We start from the raw sequence: 16,243 nt of genomic DNA, 5'->3' as shown, positions 1-16,243 counted from the left end.
GACCCGTTCTTCCGACGAAGGCACGGAGGCCCATCCGCAGCCAGGGCTCTACGGTCATGCAACGCCAGCGACAGGGAGTGCGCCCAAGGGCCGGGGGCCACAGGGGCCGGCAGGACCCTCCTCACAAGAGCGGGCCAGAGCTGTGGCCCCTACAGGGCAGCAGCTGACAACCAACCAGGGCTTCCCCTTAAGCCCGGGGAAGGATGGGGCATTCTTTCTAATTCTGCTTCCCTCAAGAAGACAGTGAGGCCGGGAGGGGGGAGATCAGTTCTGTAAAGAAGGGCAAGGTGTGGTAGCCTCAGACGGCCCTCAGTCCATTATTCAGAGAGTCACACAAGTGAGATAAACTCGCAGGGAGCAAATGCTTCCTTTCTGACCTCCGCCGGCCACCTGTCCAGCTCAGGCGTGGCTTGCCCCTGACCCCAGGGCTGACACCTCTGAGAGGTTCTGGCCCCAACTGCCAGGGCTCTGGAAGCCACGGGGCCCCGGGGAACCTAGAAGCATGACTGGTCTGAAGCCCGGCCACTCCGGAGCCCTAACCGGGATAGAGCCCACGGAAAAGCAGCACAAGAAGTTTCCACAGCAAGATGCGGCTTGGCTGCAGCACTGCATAGAGGGAGGAGCAGGGGGCCCAGGGCGCCGGAGGCGGGCGGGGGGATCCATGCATCAGGGGAGGGGCTGCGGGGCTACCTGCTCCTCCACTCAGCCTTCGGTCCTTCAAGTATGCAACTAAGAGAGAAGACAGAGCCAGGGGGCGGGGTAGGGGAGACACAGAACACGGGTGAAGAGGAGGTCGGGCGAGGCCCGGGCGCTGAGATGGGCCGGAGAGAAGAGGAGGGTACGGAGAGGCTGGGGGCAGGGCCGGAGCCTCAGGGGCCCCCTCCTGCACCCCCAGAAGGAGCCACTGATGTCAGTCTGCCCCGAGGAGCCCAGAGAGCAGGGTGGGGCACTCATCCGCCTCTGCTTCTCCAGCCCGGGCTGCAGTCCTGGGGGCTCTGCCGACAAGGCCTTTGAGGACTATAACCTGTCCCCGCACCCTCACCACTCCACTGGGCTCAGTATCCTCGTGGATAGAGGCCCATGTATGCGTGCTCAGTCATGTCCGATTCTTTGTGATCCTGTGGACCGTAGCCCGCCAGGCTCCCCGTCCATGGCATTCTCCAGGCAAGAATACTGGAGCGAGTTGCCATATCCTCCTCCAGGGGATCTTCCCGACCCAGGGATCGGACCCAGGTCTCCTGCACTGGCAGGCGGATTTTTTTCCCCACTGAGCTGCCTGGGAAGCCCTGGATAGAGGCCTGTATGATCTCTCAAATCTTCCCAGGTCTTGAGCTGCCTGGTGGTATTCCTGCCAGGGCCCAGAGAACAGGTCCTGGCCCTGACAAGTACCACTTACCCACCCGTCCCAGCCGTGTTCTCCAGGCACCTCCGGGGCTCTGTCCCCGCCGGGTCTCACTGTGGGGCTTGGCCTCTCGTTGCCCCACTTGTCCCCAGACAGGCTGCAGGGGGGCCCGGTCCCCTGGAGGCTGGGAGGAGTTCGATTCCTGGCTGGATTCCCCCAGTCTTTCCCTATAGGCCTGTCCTCCCAAGGAGACACAAGCTCCAGACACTGAAGTCGAAGGGGAAGAAAACAAATTCAGGGAGAGGAAGTCTGCTTCTAGGAGGAGAGCCAGGCATAAGGGGGAGATGGGAGGAACTCAGGGATATGCCTGTGTCACTGAAGGGTTGTGTGTGCATGCGGGAGAGGCTCACGAGCAGGGTCTCACCCCTGCACGAGGGGAAGCTGGAGGTGGTAGGGAACTGGTTCCACCCACCCCACAGCTCCTATGACCTCGGGGTCTTCAGGTCTGCTGCCCCCAGGCTTGGCTGCTTTCAGCTCTCCTCACACCCAGACGGCCTCCCGTGTCTTCCCCAGTTCCCAGACTCCAAGCCCGCTTCTCTGCTGCCCCTCTCACCATCCAGCACCTTCCCAGCCCTTCTCAGGTGCTGGAGGCCCAGCTGGGGGCATGGTGTGGATGATTCACCCCCAGGCAGGCTTCCCTGGCAGGATTCAGCTCCAGGCCTGGGTCCCCCAGGGCTGGAAGAAGAACCCCCCCACCCAACAGGCCCAGCCCTGCCATGAAAACAGTGCCCCAAAGCCTCCCTCTCCAAGGGCACGGGAGGGCAGGGGTCAGCCTGGGATCACCAACTTAACAGCCTAGGCGAAGATGCCCTAGAAGTCCCCAGGCACAGCATCCGGTCCTGGAAAAGGACTCATGCTCAGAGCCCCACCTGCTGCCTGCTCCCTAGTCAGCGGGGCTGTGGGGGGGTAGTACACTTACTGTAGCCCATGCCTTGCAGGAAGTATTTGAAGGCTTCAGTCAGCTTCCCGGGCTGCAGGGCAAGGGACAGGCACAGGGTCTGATTGGCGGCCTGGGATTCGGGGAGGGGGGAGGTCCCGCCCACCCTGGGCCAGGTAAGGGATGGAAGGAGAGCCAAGAGTCTCACCTGTGTGACCTGGGGGAGACCCCCGGAATCTGCCATCTGCAGGGAAAAGGGGGTGAACTGAACAGGGGCCACCTCCCACCACACCTTGCCTGTCCCTTGCAAACCTGGGCAGGTCCCCTGATCAGACACATCATCCTGCTCCCGCCTTGGCTGGGACCCCTCCCTGTGGGGGGGGCCCGTGGTGGGGAGGGGGAGGCCTCACCTTCAGGAAGGTCGTGGTGGTTGGATCCAGTTTGGAGTTGCACTCGACCTGGGGACAAGGAGCAGCTTCAGCATTTGAGGCACCTGAGGGTGTCAGGGGCGCCCCCTGCCCCAGGTGCTAAGGCAGCTTCTCTCCTCAGGGCTGGGAGACAGGGAGGGAGTGCAGGGGGCAGACACAGGCCAGCCAGCACCTCCCTGGGCACCTTTGGAGAGGTCAAGGCCCTGGGGATCTGGAAGCGGCTTCCTGAGGGCCTGAGACCCTCTGTTCCACTCACCACTGCTGGTGGGGTGGGGGCTGGGCCCAGTCCTCACAGGGAGCCAGGGCCACCTCCGCAGGAGAAGCTGGAAAGCACCAGGGACCCCAGGAGTCAGGGGTCAAGGTGGGGGAGGGCCAAAGGTCAGCAGGAGACCTGAAGCCTCGGAAGCTGTGGCCCTGCCTGGGTTAAGACAGCAGGCACAGCCCACCCCCGCCCCCCCGGCCCTTGGGCACAGGGAGCGTGCAGTAGTCTGGGTGCACATTGGGCAGGGGGGCTTCCCTGGGCATTCCTGAACCCTGGCTTTCTGTGCTAAGGGGGACACGAAACCCCCAGGCTGTCAGAGTTCCAACAGGAGAGGTGACACACGGTCCCAAATGTAATGGGGGTATGTGCTCCTGTGCTCACAGATTATTTCATAACCAGTGAATCAGATTTTAGAGAAAACAGAGATCTTAGTCTCTGGGCCTAAAATGGGTCGAAACTGCAGAGGGGCTGCACTGCTGTGGGGTGGGCAGAGGGAATCAGTGGCCTGGTCCTGGCCCCAGGGACCTCCTGTCTCCAGGCTTCCCTCACCTGAAGGATGGGGTGGCTCCAGGCGGAAGTGCATGGCAAGATGGGGGGAAGTGGGATGAGGAGCCCAGCAGCCAGTGCCCACCCCGAGGCTTCCCGGGGCTGGGTCAAGGATTGGCCTTGCGGGCCAGGAGCAAGTGACCCCTTTACCCTTGCCTCCCACCTGCACCAGGACACAATCCTCACTCACCACGCCATCCTCGGCAGGTGCGTTATCCCCGACCACCAGCATCACGGGGCAACTGCAGGCACAGAGGAAGAGGGCCGTCTGGCCTGGGCACCGGAGCAAGGTGGGGGGCAGTGTGTGCAAGGGCCAGGTAGGCTGGAGGGGGAGGGCCACTCACCGGAGTGTCTTGGCGTTGGGCACTGTCCCAGGCCGGTTAATGTCCAGGTCTCTGCGGCTGCAAGGGGAGGCAGAGGTGGGCATCCCAGGATGGGATCCCGGGGCAGGGTGTTGGAGCGTGTCCCTGAGCCTGACCTGCTATATTTCAGCCATACCCAATCCCTCCACATGGCAATTACGGCCCAACATCCCTCCAGGTGCCGGGCTAGTCCCAGACTCGGGGCTCATGCTCTGGTGTCTCGACTGTGAGACAGATCCCCACAGATGCCATTGGTGAAATGGGGAGATCCCAGACTGCCCAGCTCATGCCAGGTGGGCCCTCACATTTGGCTGTCATCGTGGGCTGTGACCACCATTGTGCTGGGAGTCCTGGGCCTTAGAGGGAGGCAGGCTGGGGCTCCTCTCCCTCCCCAGTGTTTCTCCAGCACCACGCACACAACAGGGGCTCAAGAAATATTTGTAGGAAAAAAGAGAAGGAAGCACATGCCAGTGGGAGCTGCAGGATACTCCCCTGCAGGACTAACCCCAAGGGGATCCACCGAGCACTTCATCCCCCCTCCTCTCCACTTTGGGCTGTCAGCACTGAGGCTCAGGGTGGGGGGAGGGCGGGGGTGGCGCCCACATCCTCCACTGCTCCTGCCAGCAATGCCAGGGGTGGAGGAGGAGCGGACAAGCCCTGCTCGCCCTCTGCCCCTCCAAGGGTGTGACCCTGGGCAAGAGGTCACCCCTATCGGAGGTTCCACAGTCTGCTCTTCTGCCAGCCGGCCAGCGACCCGCTCCTCCCTCGGACGGCTGAATCAGGGATCCCCCAGCTATGTGAGCCCTTCAGTCTTGGTGCTGCCATCTGCCCCCCCCCCCCCCCCCCACCTGTTGTACATGTTCCAGAAGAGCTGCAGGTTGGCCTGGTTCACCACGTTCGAGATCTGCTGCCGGTAGCTCTGCACCAACTCTGTGTTGCTCACCAGCTCCTCCTGGGTCCCGGGGGACGGGAGGAGGGGAAGGGGGCGGTGAGCGGCATCCATGGAGGGGAGCCACAGACAGGGACGTCAGAGTGGGCATCGCAGAGCAGCCCTTGCCCTACCCCCAGTGATGGTGGGGAGAGAGAGACAGCAAGACTGTCGTGGGGAGCCCATGACCTTCAGAGGCGAGGGAACCCCTCCCAGTCCTCGGTGCCGCAGTCTCCTGGCTCACCGCAGGGCAGGGGTGCGGCAGCTCAGCTCAGATGCTACACCCACTGCCGCTCCCCGCCCCACCCCCCGCAACCAGGCTCTTCGGGAGGTTCCTAGCCCGGCCACCCCACTCCTGCATGAGGTCGTCCCGCATACCCTTACCTGGCTGAAGAGGTGGGATAGCACCGTGTCGGGTAAAGTGCTGGTCAGGCCGGAGAGCTGCGGGCCGGGCGGAGGCCAGTTTAAGTGACGCCTCTCAAGGCCCCAGGCTCCGCCCCCGCCCCGGCTCCGCCCCCCCGCCCCCTGCCCCGCCCGCCCCGCCCCCTGCTCCGCCCCACTCCAGGTGGACCGCGCTCACCTTGGTGGCCGCCCAGTCGATCCAGCCTTTGCCGTTGGGGTCGATGTTCATCAGCACCAGCCCCTCCACCAGGTCGGGGAAGATGAGCTGCCGTGACAGGGAGACAGGGCTTGAGGGGCGGGACGGGGTGCAGGGAGCCCCAGTCTTTCCACCTAGAAAACCGACTATAAAATTCCAGCCCTGCCTGTCTCGTGGGCGGTGGAGGGTGGTAAGGGTCTGAAAAGGAGGACGTGTGCTGTAAGGGCTTCTTCCAAGGTGCAATCGATGACCAAGTGCCTTCAGCTGAGAACTTGCGCCCCTTCCAGCCATGCTCATCCTCCTCTCCACCTGGAACTTTTCACAATCCTTTTATTTGGAATCTATGCCTATATCACAGTTTTTCAGCTTTTAAATATATCTTTGAAGAGGTTCCCTCATAGCTCAGTTGGTAAAGAATCAGCCTGCAATGCAGGAGACTCCAATTCGATTCCTGGGTCGAGAAGATGCCCTGGAGAAGGGAAAGGCTACCCACTCCAGTATTCTAGTCTGGAGAATTCCATGGACTATATAGCCCATAGGGTCGCAAAGAGTCGGACATGACTGAGCGACTTTCACTTGAAGAGGTTACTATTGCAACACTGAGGACTAAACATCTTCAATAAAATATTGTTTCTTTGCTTTCATAGAAAAAGCCCTAGTGATGTGAAGAAACTGAGCTTTCCAAAGCCTGTTCTGTGTTAGATATTGTAAAAGAGACTGGAGTTTTCTGTTCGACTGTCTGCCCGTGTTTAGGAGAAAATGGTAATATATACATACTGCGGTCATGTCAAGGTTGTCTGGGGTGGCAGGGAATGACTGACAGTCAACAAGGTGGTTAAGTACTGCAGTCAAAACTGGAGTTGAAAATTCTTGGTCAGTTTTTTTGTTTTATTCTTTGTTTTGAAGAAAGAAATTTGATTCAAATTTGAATTGAAATTTGATTCAAATTTGAATCAAACTTTGATTCCTAAAAATTAAGGTTTTCTTTTTAGAGATGGAAAGCTTGTGGGCTCCTCCTGCCTGACATGATGTTTCTGAAATCTGACTTTTTTAAACCTCAAAACTTAACGTAAGAGTAATTTTTCATTAAAAAATGATTCATGTTTAAGTATTACTCTAATTAGTGAATGAGGAATTAAGATAATCCTTACTTAGCGGCTAATTAGTTGTATAGCTTGTTGGTTTTGGATAATGGTTTGAGCAACTTACAGACTATAGTGTTTTAAGGAAATGTATGAAAAAATTAACTTTTTTTTTTTTTTTCATTTCCTTGGAGGAAAGAAAAAAGGACTTTTCTAAGTGAAGAGGAAGTAGAGGGAGGAGGAGAGGAAGAAAGAACACAGAAAGTTCCTGCAGCGTTACCCCTGGGGGGACCAGTCCTGGGATTAGCTGGGCCTGGGGGTGGTGGTGGGTAGACTTACTGCAAACTTGGCCAGCACATAGGCTCCGGCTCCCACTCCGATGCCAATCACGTACTTGAACCTGACAGAGAGCATGCTGGTCACTCTAAGGGTTTCTTTTCCCGTGATGGCCATCCAGAGCAGACCCAGCCACAGCCCTGAGCCCTCAGCTGGAAGCTGCTGGCTCTGTGGCAGTGGTGGGCACCTCCAGGGTGGGGGTGGGGGACTGGGCAGGGACTCACCCAAAGTGCTGTACCACACTGGGGAGCATGGCCGCCAGCTGCTCCATGGAGGGGAACTGGTACCTGCAGATGAAGCAGGAAGTCAGGTCTGGAGCAGCTGGAGGTAGGGGGGCCTAGAGAAAGCTGGGAGCAGGGTTCTCTTGGTACCTACCCCTGAGGAAACTGTGACGCCCCCACCTGCTGACCGGGGGCGTCCACGTGGCACACCACGAAGTGCTTGGTGATCTCCTGCATGTCCTCAAAATTGAAGAAGGTATTGAAGCACAGCTTGTCTGCAAAGACACAGCTCTCAGCTCTGGCTGAGCCAAGGAACTGGGGAAGTGGGGGAAGGGATGGGGGGGATGGGGAGGCCCATGAGGTCCGTGGATGCTGGGAGGGAGGTTGAGGCAGAGGTGATGATCAGCCTCATGGTTCAGCGGGGAAACTGAGACCCACATGGCTGGAGGCATAGAGCTAAGCATAGGTGGGGATCCACACAGCCCTGTGGGGAGGGAGGGGGCCTCACTATTCCGGCAGACCCGAGGCAGAGGAGGGCACACTTACGGTTGAGCCCCACGTCATGGTAGGTAAGGATAGCCGGGCGGTTGCCCTTGGGGGAGCCCCGGATCACCACGTGCAGAAGGCCATAAGGCGTTTCGATGTCATGTTCCTGGAGAGGAGAGACTGCGCTGGACCCTCTGGGCAACTCCTGGCTCTTCTGGGAAACGAGGCTGGGGAGCAGCCTGGGGGCTGCTGGGCCTATGGTGGGACCTTCACCCCTCCCCCCATAGGGTGGGCATCCCCTTCTCATCACCCCCAGCTGCCCCTGGAGAGGACAGACCAGAGGGCGTATCCTTCCTCATGGGTGCTCAGCACAGGGGCAACGTAAACTGGGCTGCACGTGCACATTCTGGTCTCCTCCGCAAACCTGCCAGCGGGGCGGCCCAGCCCGGCTGCACTCAGCCCTCCAGGGTCAGTGAGGCCCATTTTTCCTCATCTCACTGCAGCCCCTCTGGGTCAGCTCTGCCATCCCCACCGAGTCCTGCCCTCATCATGATCCCCCTGGACTCAGAACCCTGCAAAAGGGCTGCAGCCCACCTAGAATCCACGGTGAAGACCCCCTGCCAGCCAGTCCAGCTGCCCACCCCCACAGCTGTCCCTGTTTCCACCCCCAGGCTCTCGCTCCTGCCTCTCTGAGATCCCCAAGGCCTCCCTTGGGCAGGGCCAGGCTGGACACCGTCCCCTCCCCCAAAGGCCTTCTGCAGTGGCGGCTCTGGGCTCCTCCTGGGTCCACTCCCTTGGGTTTGCTGCTCGAGGTCATCAGTCCTTCAGGAAGCGGGAGCTGAGTGCTGCAGGTTCAGGAACCACTCTGCCCCTTACTGTGTGACTCTGAGCGGGACACACACTTCTCTGTGCTTCAACCACCTCTTTCTGAGCCATCTCATGGGGGTTCAGAGAGAACTAGATGAGCTGATACCTGGCCCCAGAAAGGGGGCTGCCGTGGGTGGGCGCATCCCCTGAGCCATGCTGGCTGGTCTTTCTGGGAATTGGTCCCTCTTGGCCACTCACGGGCAGACTCCCAGAAGGTCTGTCAACGCTGAATAAACTGCCCTGCCCTCCCAGGGAGAATCTTGGGGACTGCAAGAGGTGGGTGGTCCCTTCTGGGGAGTTGGAGATCAGGCTGAGGTCAAGGAGAATCACCATGTGACTGAGCACCTACTGTGTGCCAGGTTGAAGGAGCGCTTTTCCCCACCTTTTACGTGGAGGATGCCAGGACACTCATATTCAGAGAGAACCAAAGTTTCTGCCTCCGACAAGAAAGGGGAGCCTTAGGTGACCGGCCTTCTTGGGTCTAGGCTCAGAGGACCACTGCCTGGACCCATCTCCAAAAGGGAAGGACTGGTGGTGCCAACCCTGGGGCCCAAGGCCACACCCCAGGAGCCACACTTCTGGGGTCCACCACAGCCTCTGCAGGGCCCAGGCCTGTCCTTCCTCAGTAGCACTTCCTGCTCAATGACCACTGACCAGACACTTTTCATATACTTTCTGTTTACTCACAGAGGAGGAAACTGAGGCTGGCCAAGGAACACTGACTTGCCCAAGGTCAAGCTCAGAGAGGGCAGGCAGGGTGGGCCTTGGGGGTGCCTCTCTCAGGCTGCTATTTCTGAGGAAGAGATCCAGCTCCACCCCAGAGACTTCTGAGCAGACCCCTCCCCATAGCTGCCTGTCCCTGCTGGGGGGCCCTGCCGTGTCCCCCCCCCCCCACCTCCGGCCATGCTCTCTTGGCTCTGGAGGGCGGGGTAGGGGGCAGGAGGGTGCACGGTGCTATGGAGGGGGCTGGGAGAAGGAGCTCAGTTCTATGAAGGGCAGGGAGCAGGGCAGGAAGGATGCCCGGTGCAATGGAGGATAGGGGCTGGGGCAGGAAAGACCCAGGCTGCTATGGAGGGCGTGATGGGGGCAGGAGAGGTGCACAGTGCTATGAATGCTACTGGGTAGGGTGGGTGGGCAGGAGGAGCTCAGTTCTGTGAAGGGCAAGGAATGGGGGCAGGAAGGACGCTCGGTGCTATGGAGGGTGGGGGCTGCGGCAAGAGAGGCCCCCGTGGCACTAGAGCTGCAATGCGCTGCCTGCGGCAGTGCGGTCAGTTCTAGCCCTGCAGAGCACAGTCAGGGCCAAGAAGGGGTCTTCCCAGCTCTCCACCTCCCCTAAGTGTGTGTGTGTGTGAGGGGGTACCTGCCCCCTCTCAGTCTCGGCGTGATCGCCTGGGTCCCCATCCCCGCCCTCACCCACCCCCATCACCCCTGGGCAGAGAGACTCAGCGTGGCGCTTGCCCCATTAAGGCTCAGCTCCCAGGGGACGGGAAGGGCTGGGGCTGAGCGCGCCGTCGTGGGTGCCGGCCCGGTTGCCCAGTGACCTTGGCTGAACCCTCCGCCGACCTCCCTGCACCCGCTCTGAACCAGAACTTCAGATCCAGTTCATCCTGATAGAGGCCAGACGTCCCCAAGAGGGGCGTCCCGAGGGCCGCAGGCGGACGCACTCGGAGCCCCCCAACCCCCAGGGCCGAGGGCTCTCATTGGCTCCCGGTGACGTCAGAGCTCGTCCCGCCTCCAGGTGGGCGCCAGCGCCAGGCACTGCGGCAGTCCGGGAGGGGGCTCTGATGTCCTCTCTCTGCCTGTCCCGCTCCCCTCATCCGTGACCTTGAGGGCTGGGGCGGGGAGTGGCGGGGGGAGCCCTCCGACTCGGGCTTCAAGACAAGCACATGTGGCGCTGGTTGGATTCTTCCCGTCAACCGCATCAATAATTCAGAGGACCGAGTCTGCAGCGGCGCGGAGGCGCTGACGTCGCTGCTTGGGTGCGGGTGTCAGGGGTGGCCCCATGGCTATTGGACCCCGCAGGGCAGGCCGGGGAGTAGAGGGGTGGGTCTGCTCCTGCCTCGCCTTCTTAGAGTTAGAACTGCACGGATTCAGGGCACCTGCTGCCCCAGGGAGGAGGTGTCCTGTTTCCCACCCTCCCCGGCCCCCGCCCCACCCCGCCCCTCCAGGTCCTTACCCTGCTGGCTCATCGCCCCAGCACTGCCCTCCTATGCCCAGAAAACAAAGCACAGAGACCCCCTTCTCAGCTCCTCACCTGCAGGGACCCCAGCCTGACGGCCCAGTTAAAACCACACACAACCCAGACTTCTTTGCTTCTGCATGCAGTCCCCCCAAACAACCATGACAACCCCCGCAGGGTCAGGAGGTCAGACACCTGCAGGTACGGACCCCCCAGACGCCGCAGGGAACCGCTTCTGCAGGGTTGAAGGGGTCACAGGCGCCAGGCAGAGCTGGGCACGTGCCAGGCAGAGGGCACACTGTCAGTGGGATACACACATGCCCGCACACCCATCCACACGGGCTGACAGACAAGTCACAGCCCTTTTCGATTTCCGCAGAGATTTCAGTCTTCCCCCGTCCTCCCCCGCGGACCCACCAACATTTCCTCCCAACCACGCAGCGGACCAGGGTCACCAGGAAGCCTGGGATCCTCTGATCTTGCCTTGTGACCCCCAGGGTGCGCCAATTGAAGGCAGAAGCACCGCCGGACAGAGGCAGAGCATGCCCCCGCCTCCCCGCTGACCTCGCGGTCCCCTGAGTCCTCACTCACCCCATCCCAGCTCTCTGGCATCTTGCCGAGGGAGGCCACCCGCCTCGACCAGGAAGGGCAAACAAAGGCCTGAGTCACCCGAGTCCAGAGGGAGGGGGCTGCACAGGTGGGAGACCAGCGGCTCTATGGTGGGGCCCCAGCTCGCGGGCCATTTATATGAGAAGCTGCCCGGCCTGGACTGGCCCCTCCTCCCTGCGGGGTTTGTGAGCAGCCACTCGCTCACCCGGAGCTCCTGCTCTTGGATTGGCTTTCAGGAGAAAAACTTGGTTCCGATTGGCTTCCAAGGTCCTCGGTCACCCCGGCTTCTGCTCCTCCCACCCCCAGCAACACATCAGTCAGGATGGTCCCCAGCTCCTGCAACCCACTCACCTCCCCCATCCCCGCCCCGCACCACTGCACAGAGGCTCGGAACCGCAGCTGCACACCGGGTCCCAGAAAGACTAGAGGCCACATGTACATGTGCGCCCAGTGGCAGGTACAGATTAGCCTCTCACAGCAGAGCAGTCCAGGGTGCCCTAGACAGCACAGCCCTTGACCCATACCCTGGGAGCAGGGAGAGCCTGAGCGGCTCCCAAGCCCAGCCTCCACATCAGGAAGGCCTGGATCCCTTCACCTGGAGAGGTGTGGGGAGTCACTGCTGCCTGCGGCAACCTGGGCTGTGACCCTACTCCAGGAAGCTGTTCCTCCTCCACCCCCAGGGTTTCCCCTTGGGCAATCCCCAATCTGCGCACATGGATGCCCAGTGCCTGCCCACTGGGGAAGGGAAATGAGGGTTCTGGGGCCAGGGGGCCTGGAGAGATTTCGAGACCAGGGATGTGGTGGGCATACACCAGCTCTGTCCTTCCGCACCCTCATCCTGCACCCAGGCCAGAGTCCTCCTGGAGAGAGAGGAGGTGGAACGGGGGCAGGGCAGCTTGTCCACGTGCACACCGCGTCTCCCCATAGCCACACCTAGCCTTCTTTTCTGGGGTCACCCAGCCTGGGGCTTGGCTCTCAAGTCTCTGGGTAGCAGGACAGGTGCTGGGGGTTATGTGGCTCAGGATGTGGGTGAGGAGCTGGCTGGAGACAGGCAGGCAGGGTACTCAGATGAGAAGCAGGAGGCAAAGGAGAATAGAGGAGGAGAGGAAATAGGCCAGGGAGGGGCGCAGAGGAGGGAGCCCAAGGACTGAGAGAAGCAGGAGCAACAGAGAGGGGGCGGGGGGCGGGCGCCTGTGCCCCCATTCTGTCGCTTTGGTGAAGGAACCTGCCACTCGCCCCAGCTTCTATGGACAGCCGTGCATGCTGGCCGGCTGCCCTGGGGGAAGGCGGTCACCTCCCCATCTCTGGGTGCCTGGTGACCTGGTCAGCACCCACCCTCTATGCTATTCCCGGCCACATCCTCTGCCTGGTGGAGGGGGAGCGTCAATAACTTCCCTGCCCCTTTCTGACCTCTCGCCATGTGGGCCTGGTGCAGAGTGCGGGGTCCTGTGCACTCCAAGGGCAGCCAGGGCCTGGAATGGGTGTCCCCCAGCCCCTCACATCCTGCCCACGTTCCCTGTTCCATGGTCCGCATCCAACCTTATGCCCACCTGAACCTCTGAGTGGCCTTCTCCACCCTTGGGCCTAGGTGACCTCGGATACTAGCCACTGCAAGCCATGAGCCCCTGATTCTGCTCAGCTCAATGGCTTCAAATCCCCAGACTTGCGTCGAGGTCTCAACCTTCCCATCCACTAGCTGGGTGACCTTGGACAAGATTTTTTCACTCATCTGTGCCTTAGTCTCTTCAACTATCAAACAAGAATTGCGCCTTCCTCACAGAGCTCCTAGGAGGATGATAAAAAGCTACATACATCACTACAGACCCAACCCCATGCCTGCCCAGAGGAGAAATGCGGTAATCTGTGTGCTTCTCCAAACTGTGGGTCTCTTCCCTGGAGGTTATACAGTTGTTGGGGCTGAACAAGGCAGGCTCAGGTCCTGGGAGCCAAACCCTGCTAGTCTCTGCTGTGTGACCTCTGGCAAGTCAGTCAACTCCTCTGAGCCATCATATCTTAAATGGGAGAACAGCAGAGTAGCTGCTTGCATAAGGAGCTGCCAAGGATAATACATAATTTTCACAAGATCATATATGAGAAAGGATGAAGAATCTGAAGCACAGCGAAGTAAATTCTCCCACTCAGCAAGGAAGCAGTGGAGCTTACCGGTACCTCACATTATTATTATCTTTTATTATTTTTAAAATTTTTGGCCACACCCCGAGGCATGTGGGACCTTAGTTCCCTGACCAGGGATTGAACCCCAGCCCCCAGCACTGGAAGGTGGAATCGTAACCAATGGACCACCAGCGAAGTCCCATGAGGTCACATTATTAAGAGTTGTAAATGCTTACGGCCTTAGTTCTCTAGCGGGCCAGACTCCCATCTAAATGCTTTGCTATGTTACCTTATTTTGTCCTCTGAACATCCACTTTACAAGCAAGGAAAATGAAGCACAGAGAGGTCCTGTAACTTGCCCAACATCACGCAACCAGAGGGCTCAGAGCCAGGGGCTGCACGGAGGCAGTCTGGCTCCGGTGGCCACTAGTCACAGTCAGCCCAGGGACAAGGGCACCATCATCAAGCCTACAAACACCCGGGGTCTGAGCTGCCTCAAATTTGACCTCCAAGTTTGACCTGGAGGTCAAACCTGCCAGGGTTTGGCTACTACGAATGAGGTAGTGAGCTGTGCTGGTGGTCACATGGCAGGGTCACAACTTGGACCAGGTCCTTCTGCCTCCTCCACTAGCTGGGCCCCCTGAGGCCAGAGACTGAACAGGATAAAATCCTTGCCAGGCCTTGGCCCAGATAAGGACCATCCTGGAGGCTGCTTTACTTAACAAAAAGCAATCTGTGTGGAGTAACCAGAGCAGAGAGTAAGGTGCTTTTTAATACATGCTGTGGTCTACCAAGAAAGATCTTGAGAACCAGGGTCTCACACACATGGGGTGACCCACCTGGCCTGGGTCTGGTATATGGGTGCAGAGAACCCCAGGATTCTGTCACCTTTCACCCCACAATCCACCTCTCAGGGTGTGTGTGTTTTGGGGGCTGGCAGCACCATTGGCATCGAGGAGTCCCATTCAGGGTCAGGCAGCGGCTCGTTGCCCTGGATTTTATTTCAGTAGTCCCTTGCACAGAAAAGGGGCTGTGTGTTCACACTCCTCAGCCCTCTCTTGGAGCAAGGAGGACAAAGGGCACTCTGGCTGGCCTAGGCTACCTTGTGGACACATCCCTCCCCTGCCACTGGCTCCTGGGTCCCCACTCCCCCAGGTCCCATCCTGTCTTCCCCAGCAGCAGAGGCCTTTGTGATCGGAGTTGGAGTTCCCAGTAGACGGGAGCATGTGCCCAGACACTGCTCTGATGCCTCCGCTGTGTCCTTGAAGGGGCACGTGACCCAGGGTCCAAAGCCTGGCTCAGATCCACATCCTCAGATCCTCGCTGCAGAGCCGTGCTCCTGGGGGAGGAGCCTGCAGGCCACTCCACCTCCCACGTCACCCCTGCGTCCAGACCACGAGGCCGAGGCTGTCATGGGGCTAGGAGACTGACCTAAATTGGATGGTGGCCTGAGGGCTAGTTCCCGCCAGCCAGGAGGAAGGTCCCAGAAAGGTCTGACTTTGGTCAATAGGTTTTAATGGCCAATGGGGGCCCTGGAACCCCGTGAGGCTCCCATTATGTCTATCGTGCGTTCTCTGAGACCCAGAGATAAATGGCCACCTTGGGACTCACAGGGGAGAAATGGCGGGCCAAGTGAGCGAAATCAGAAATCATCACATGGAGGAATAAACACAAAGACTGATTTCAGTTTTCCCAGGGAATCTGGCATCAAACTGAAGAGGACATGGTTGTCCTGGGCAACTGCTGCCATGGAAACAAGAGCTATTCGGAGCATCAGTCTGGCTTTCATAGGAGGAAAGTGCTGATTCAGATGACAGCATCCTCACTCCCCCAGACCTCCCCTCCTTCCCCTGTCCTGCTCAGGGAGGGAGGGGGCATTTCTCCATGGCGCAGGGTGCCAGGCAAAGCTGCTGTGAGCAGTAGGGGTGGTTCTGAAGGCTGCCAGGTGCCCAGTCCCTGTGGCTTCAGGCTGGGGGAGCTCGGAAGGGCTGTGACCCTCATCTGAAACAGGCTGGGTCAGGGAGGGGCCAGCCAGCAGTCGGTCCCCTATCTGGGGAAGCTGAGTGGGGACCTACCTTCCAGTCTGTGTCCACAGCCAAGAGGAAGGAGTCAGAGTTCTCCTACAGGAAGGCAAACAGAGAAGGGTGGCTTGTTAGGGCCAGGCTGGCCGGGCAGGGAAGGGTGACCAGGAGGGGCTCTGCCTTGAGCAGTATCACTTGCTGTTCCCATCTTTTTTTTTTTTTTTTTTGGCTGAGCCTTGCAGCATGCAGGATCTTAGTTCCTAGGCCAGGAATTGAACCCACATGCCTTGTGGTGGAAGTGTAGAGTCTTAACCATTAAACCGCCAGGGAAGTCCCTCCCTAGTCTATCTTAATGTGAACAAAAGTGACCCAGGGCTTTCCACACACCAGGTTTCAAGCCATTAAATATGTGACAGATGAAGCTACGAGCAGCTACACACATGGATTTTTACCTCCTAGTGTTTTTTTACCTATTAATTTAAAACGTGAAGATTTCCACTTTGCAGGTGAGAAGGCTGAGGCTCAGAGAGGCTGAATCACATGGCGAGAAAGTGATGGAACAATCTCTGACCCCAAATTCTTGCTGTTCATCACTCTGCCCGTTGGCCCCTCGGATGGTTTTCAAGGTCGACCATCAGGGCACAAGCTCAGAGGCTGGGGGATGAGGGCCTGGCTGTCACACCCACTGTGAGGATGGGGGAGCCAAGCCCCACACCCTGAGGGACAAGTGGGCTTTTCTGACCTGCACGAAGGCACTGCCTGGGCCCGTGCCATAGCTGCCCCCACCTTTTCAGACCCACCTCTCAAAGGTTGGCTTTTCGGCTCATTTCTGCTGATGGTGTGCCCAACTGACTGGTACCTATTCTTCCCAGTGGATTGTAGGTACCCAGAGGGTGTGGATCGTGTCTGGCTCAGCTCTCAGCA

General features: G+C 59.3%; 1 protein-coding gene and 1 long non-coding RNA gene across 5 annotated transcripts in view; one reads left to right on the top strand and one right to left on the bottom strand.

Moving 5' to 3' along the window:
* The window catches only part of NDRG4 (NDRG family member 4), a 42,976-nt gene that overhangs the window by 2,211 nt on the left and 24,522 nt on the right, over positions 1–16,243 (bottom strand). For 2 of the 4 annotated variants that reach the window (XM_055552294.1, XM_055552292.1), the window contains exons 3-15: positions 15,374–15,418; positions 7,589–7,694; positions 7,197–7,317; positions 7,046–7,108; positions 6,825–6,885; positions 5,386–5,472; positions 5,190–5,246; positions 4,726–4,829; positions 3,860–3,916; positions 3,706–3,757; positions 2,690–2,737; positions 2,488–2,523; positions 2,322–2,373 (exon numbers count right to left, since the gene is read on the bottom strand). In XM_055552294.1, coding sequence (XP_055408269.1) covers positions 2,322–2,373; positions 2,488–2,523; positions 2,690–2,737; positions 3,706–3,757; positions 3,860–3,916; positions 4,726–4,829; positions 5,190–5,246; positions 5,386–5,472; positions 6,825–6,885; positions 7,046–7,108; positions 7,197–7,317; positions 7,589–7,694; positions 15,374–15,418 — 889 coding nt within the window. Of the gene's footprint in view, positions 1–690; positions 730–2,321; positions 2,374–2,487; positions 2,524–2,689; positions 2,738–3,705; positions 3,758–3,859; positions 3,917–4,725; positions 4,830–5,189; positions 5,247–5,385; positions 5,473–6,824; positions 6,886–7,045; positions 7,109–7,196; positions 7,318–7,588; positions 7,695–15,373; positions 15,419–16,243 lie in introns of all 4 variants that reach the window. The other 2 variants (XM_055552295.1, XM_055552293.1) reach the window with 2 other exon arrangements.
* Positions 5,364–6,962, top strand: LOC129631335 (uncharacterized). Its single transcript, XR_008703999.1, has 3 exons — positions 5,364–5,457; positions 6,051–6,165; positions 6,680–6,962. It is a non-coding gene; the product is annotated as an uncharacterized LOC129631335 (long non-coding RNA).

This window comes from Bubalus kerabau, chromosome 17, assembly GCF_029407905.1.
Source record: "Bubalus kerabau isolate K-KA32 ecotype Philippines breed swamp buffalo chromosome 17, PCC_UOA_SB_1v2, whole genome shotgun sequence".
NCBI lineage: Eukaryota > Metazoa > Chordata > Mammalia > Artiodactyla > Bovidae > Bubalus > Bubalus kerabau.
The sequence above is the reverse complement of the archived record's forward strand: the minus strand, read 5'-3'. Positions and strand labels throughout refer to the sequence as shown.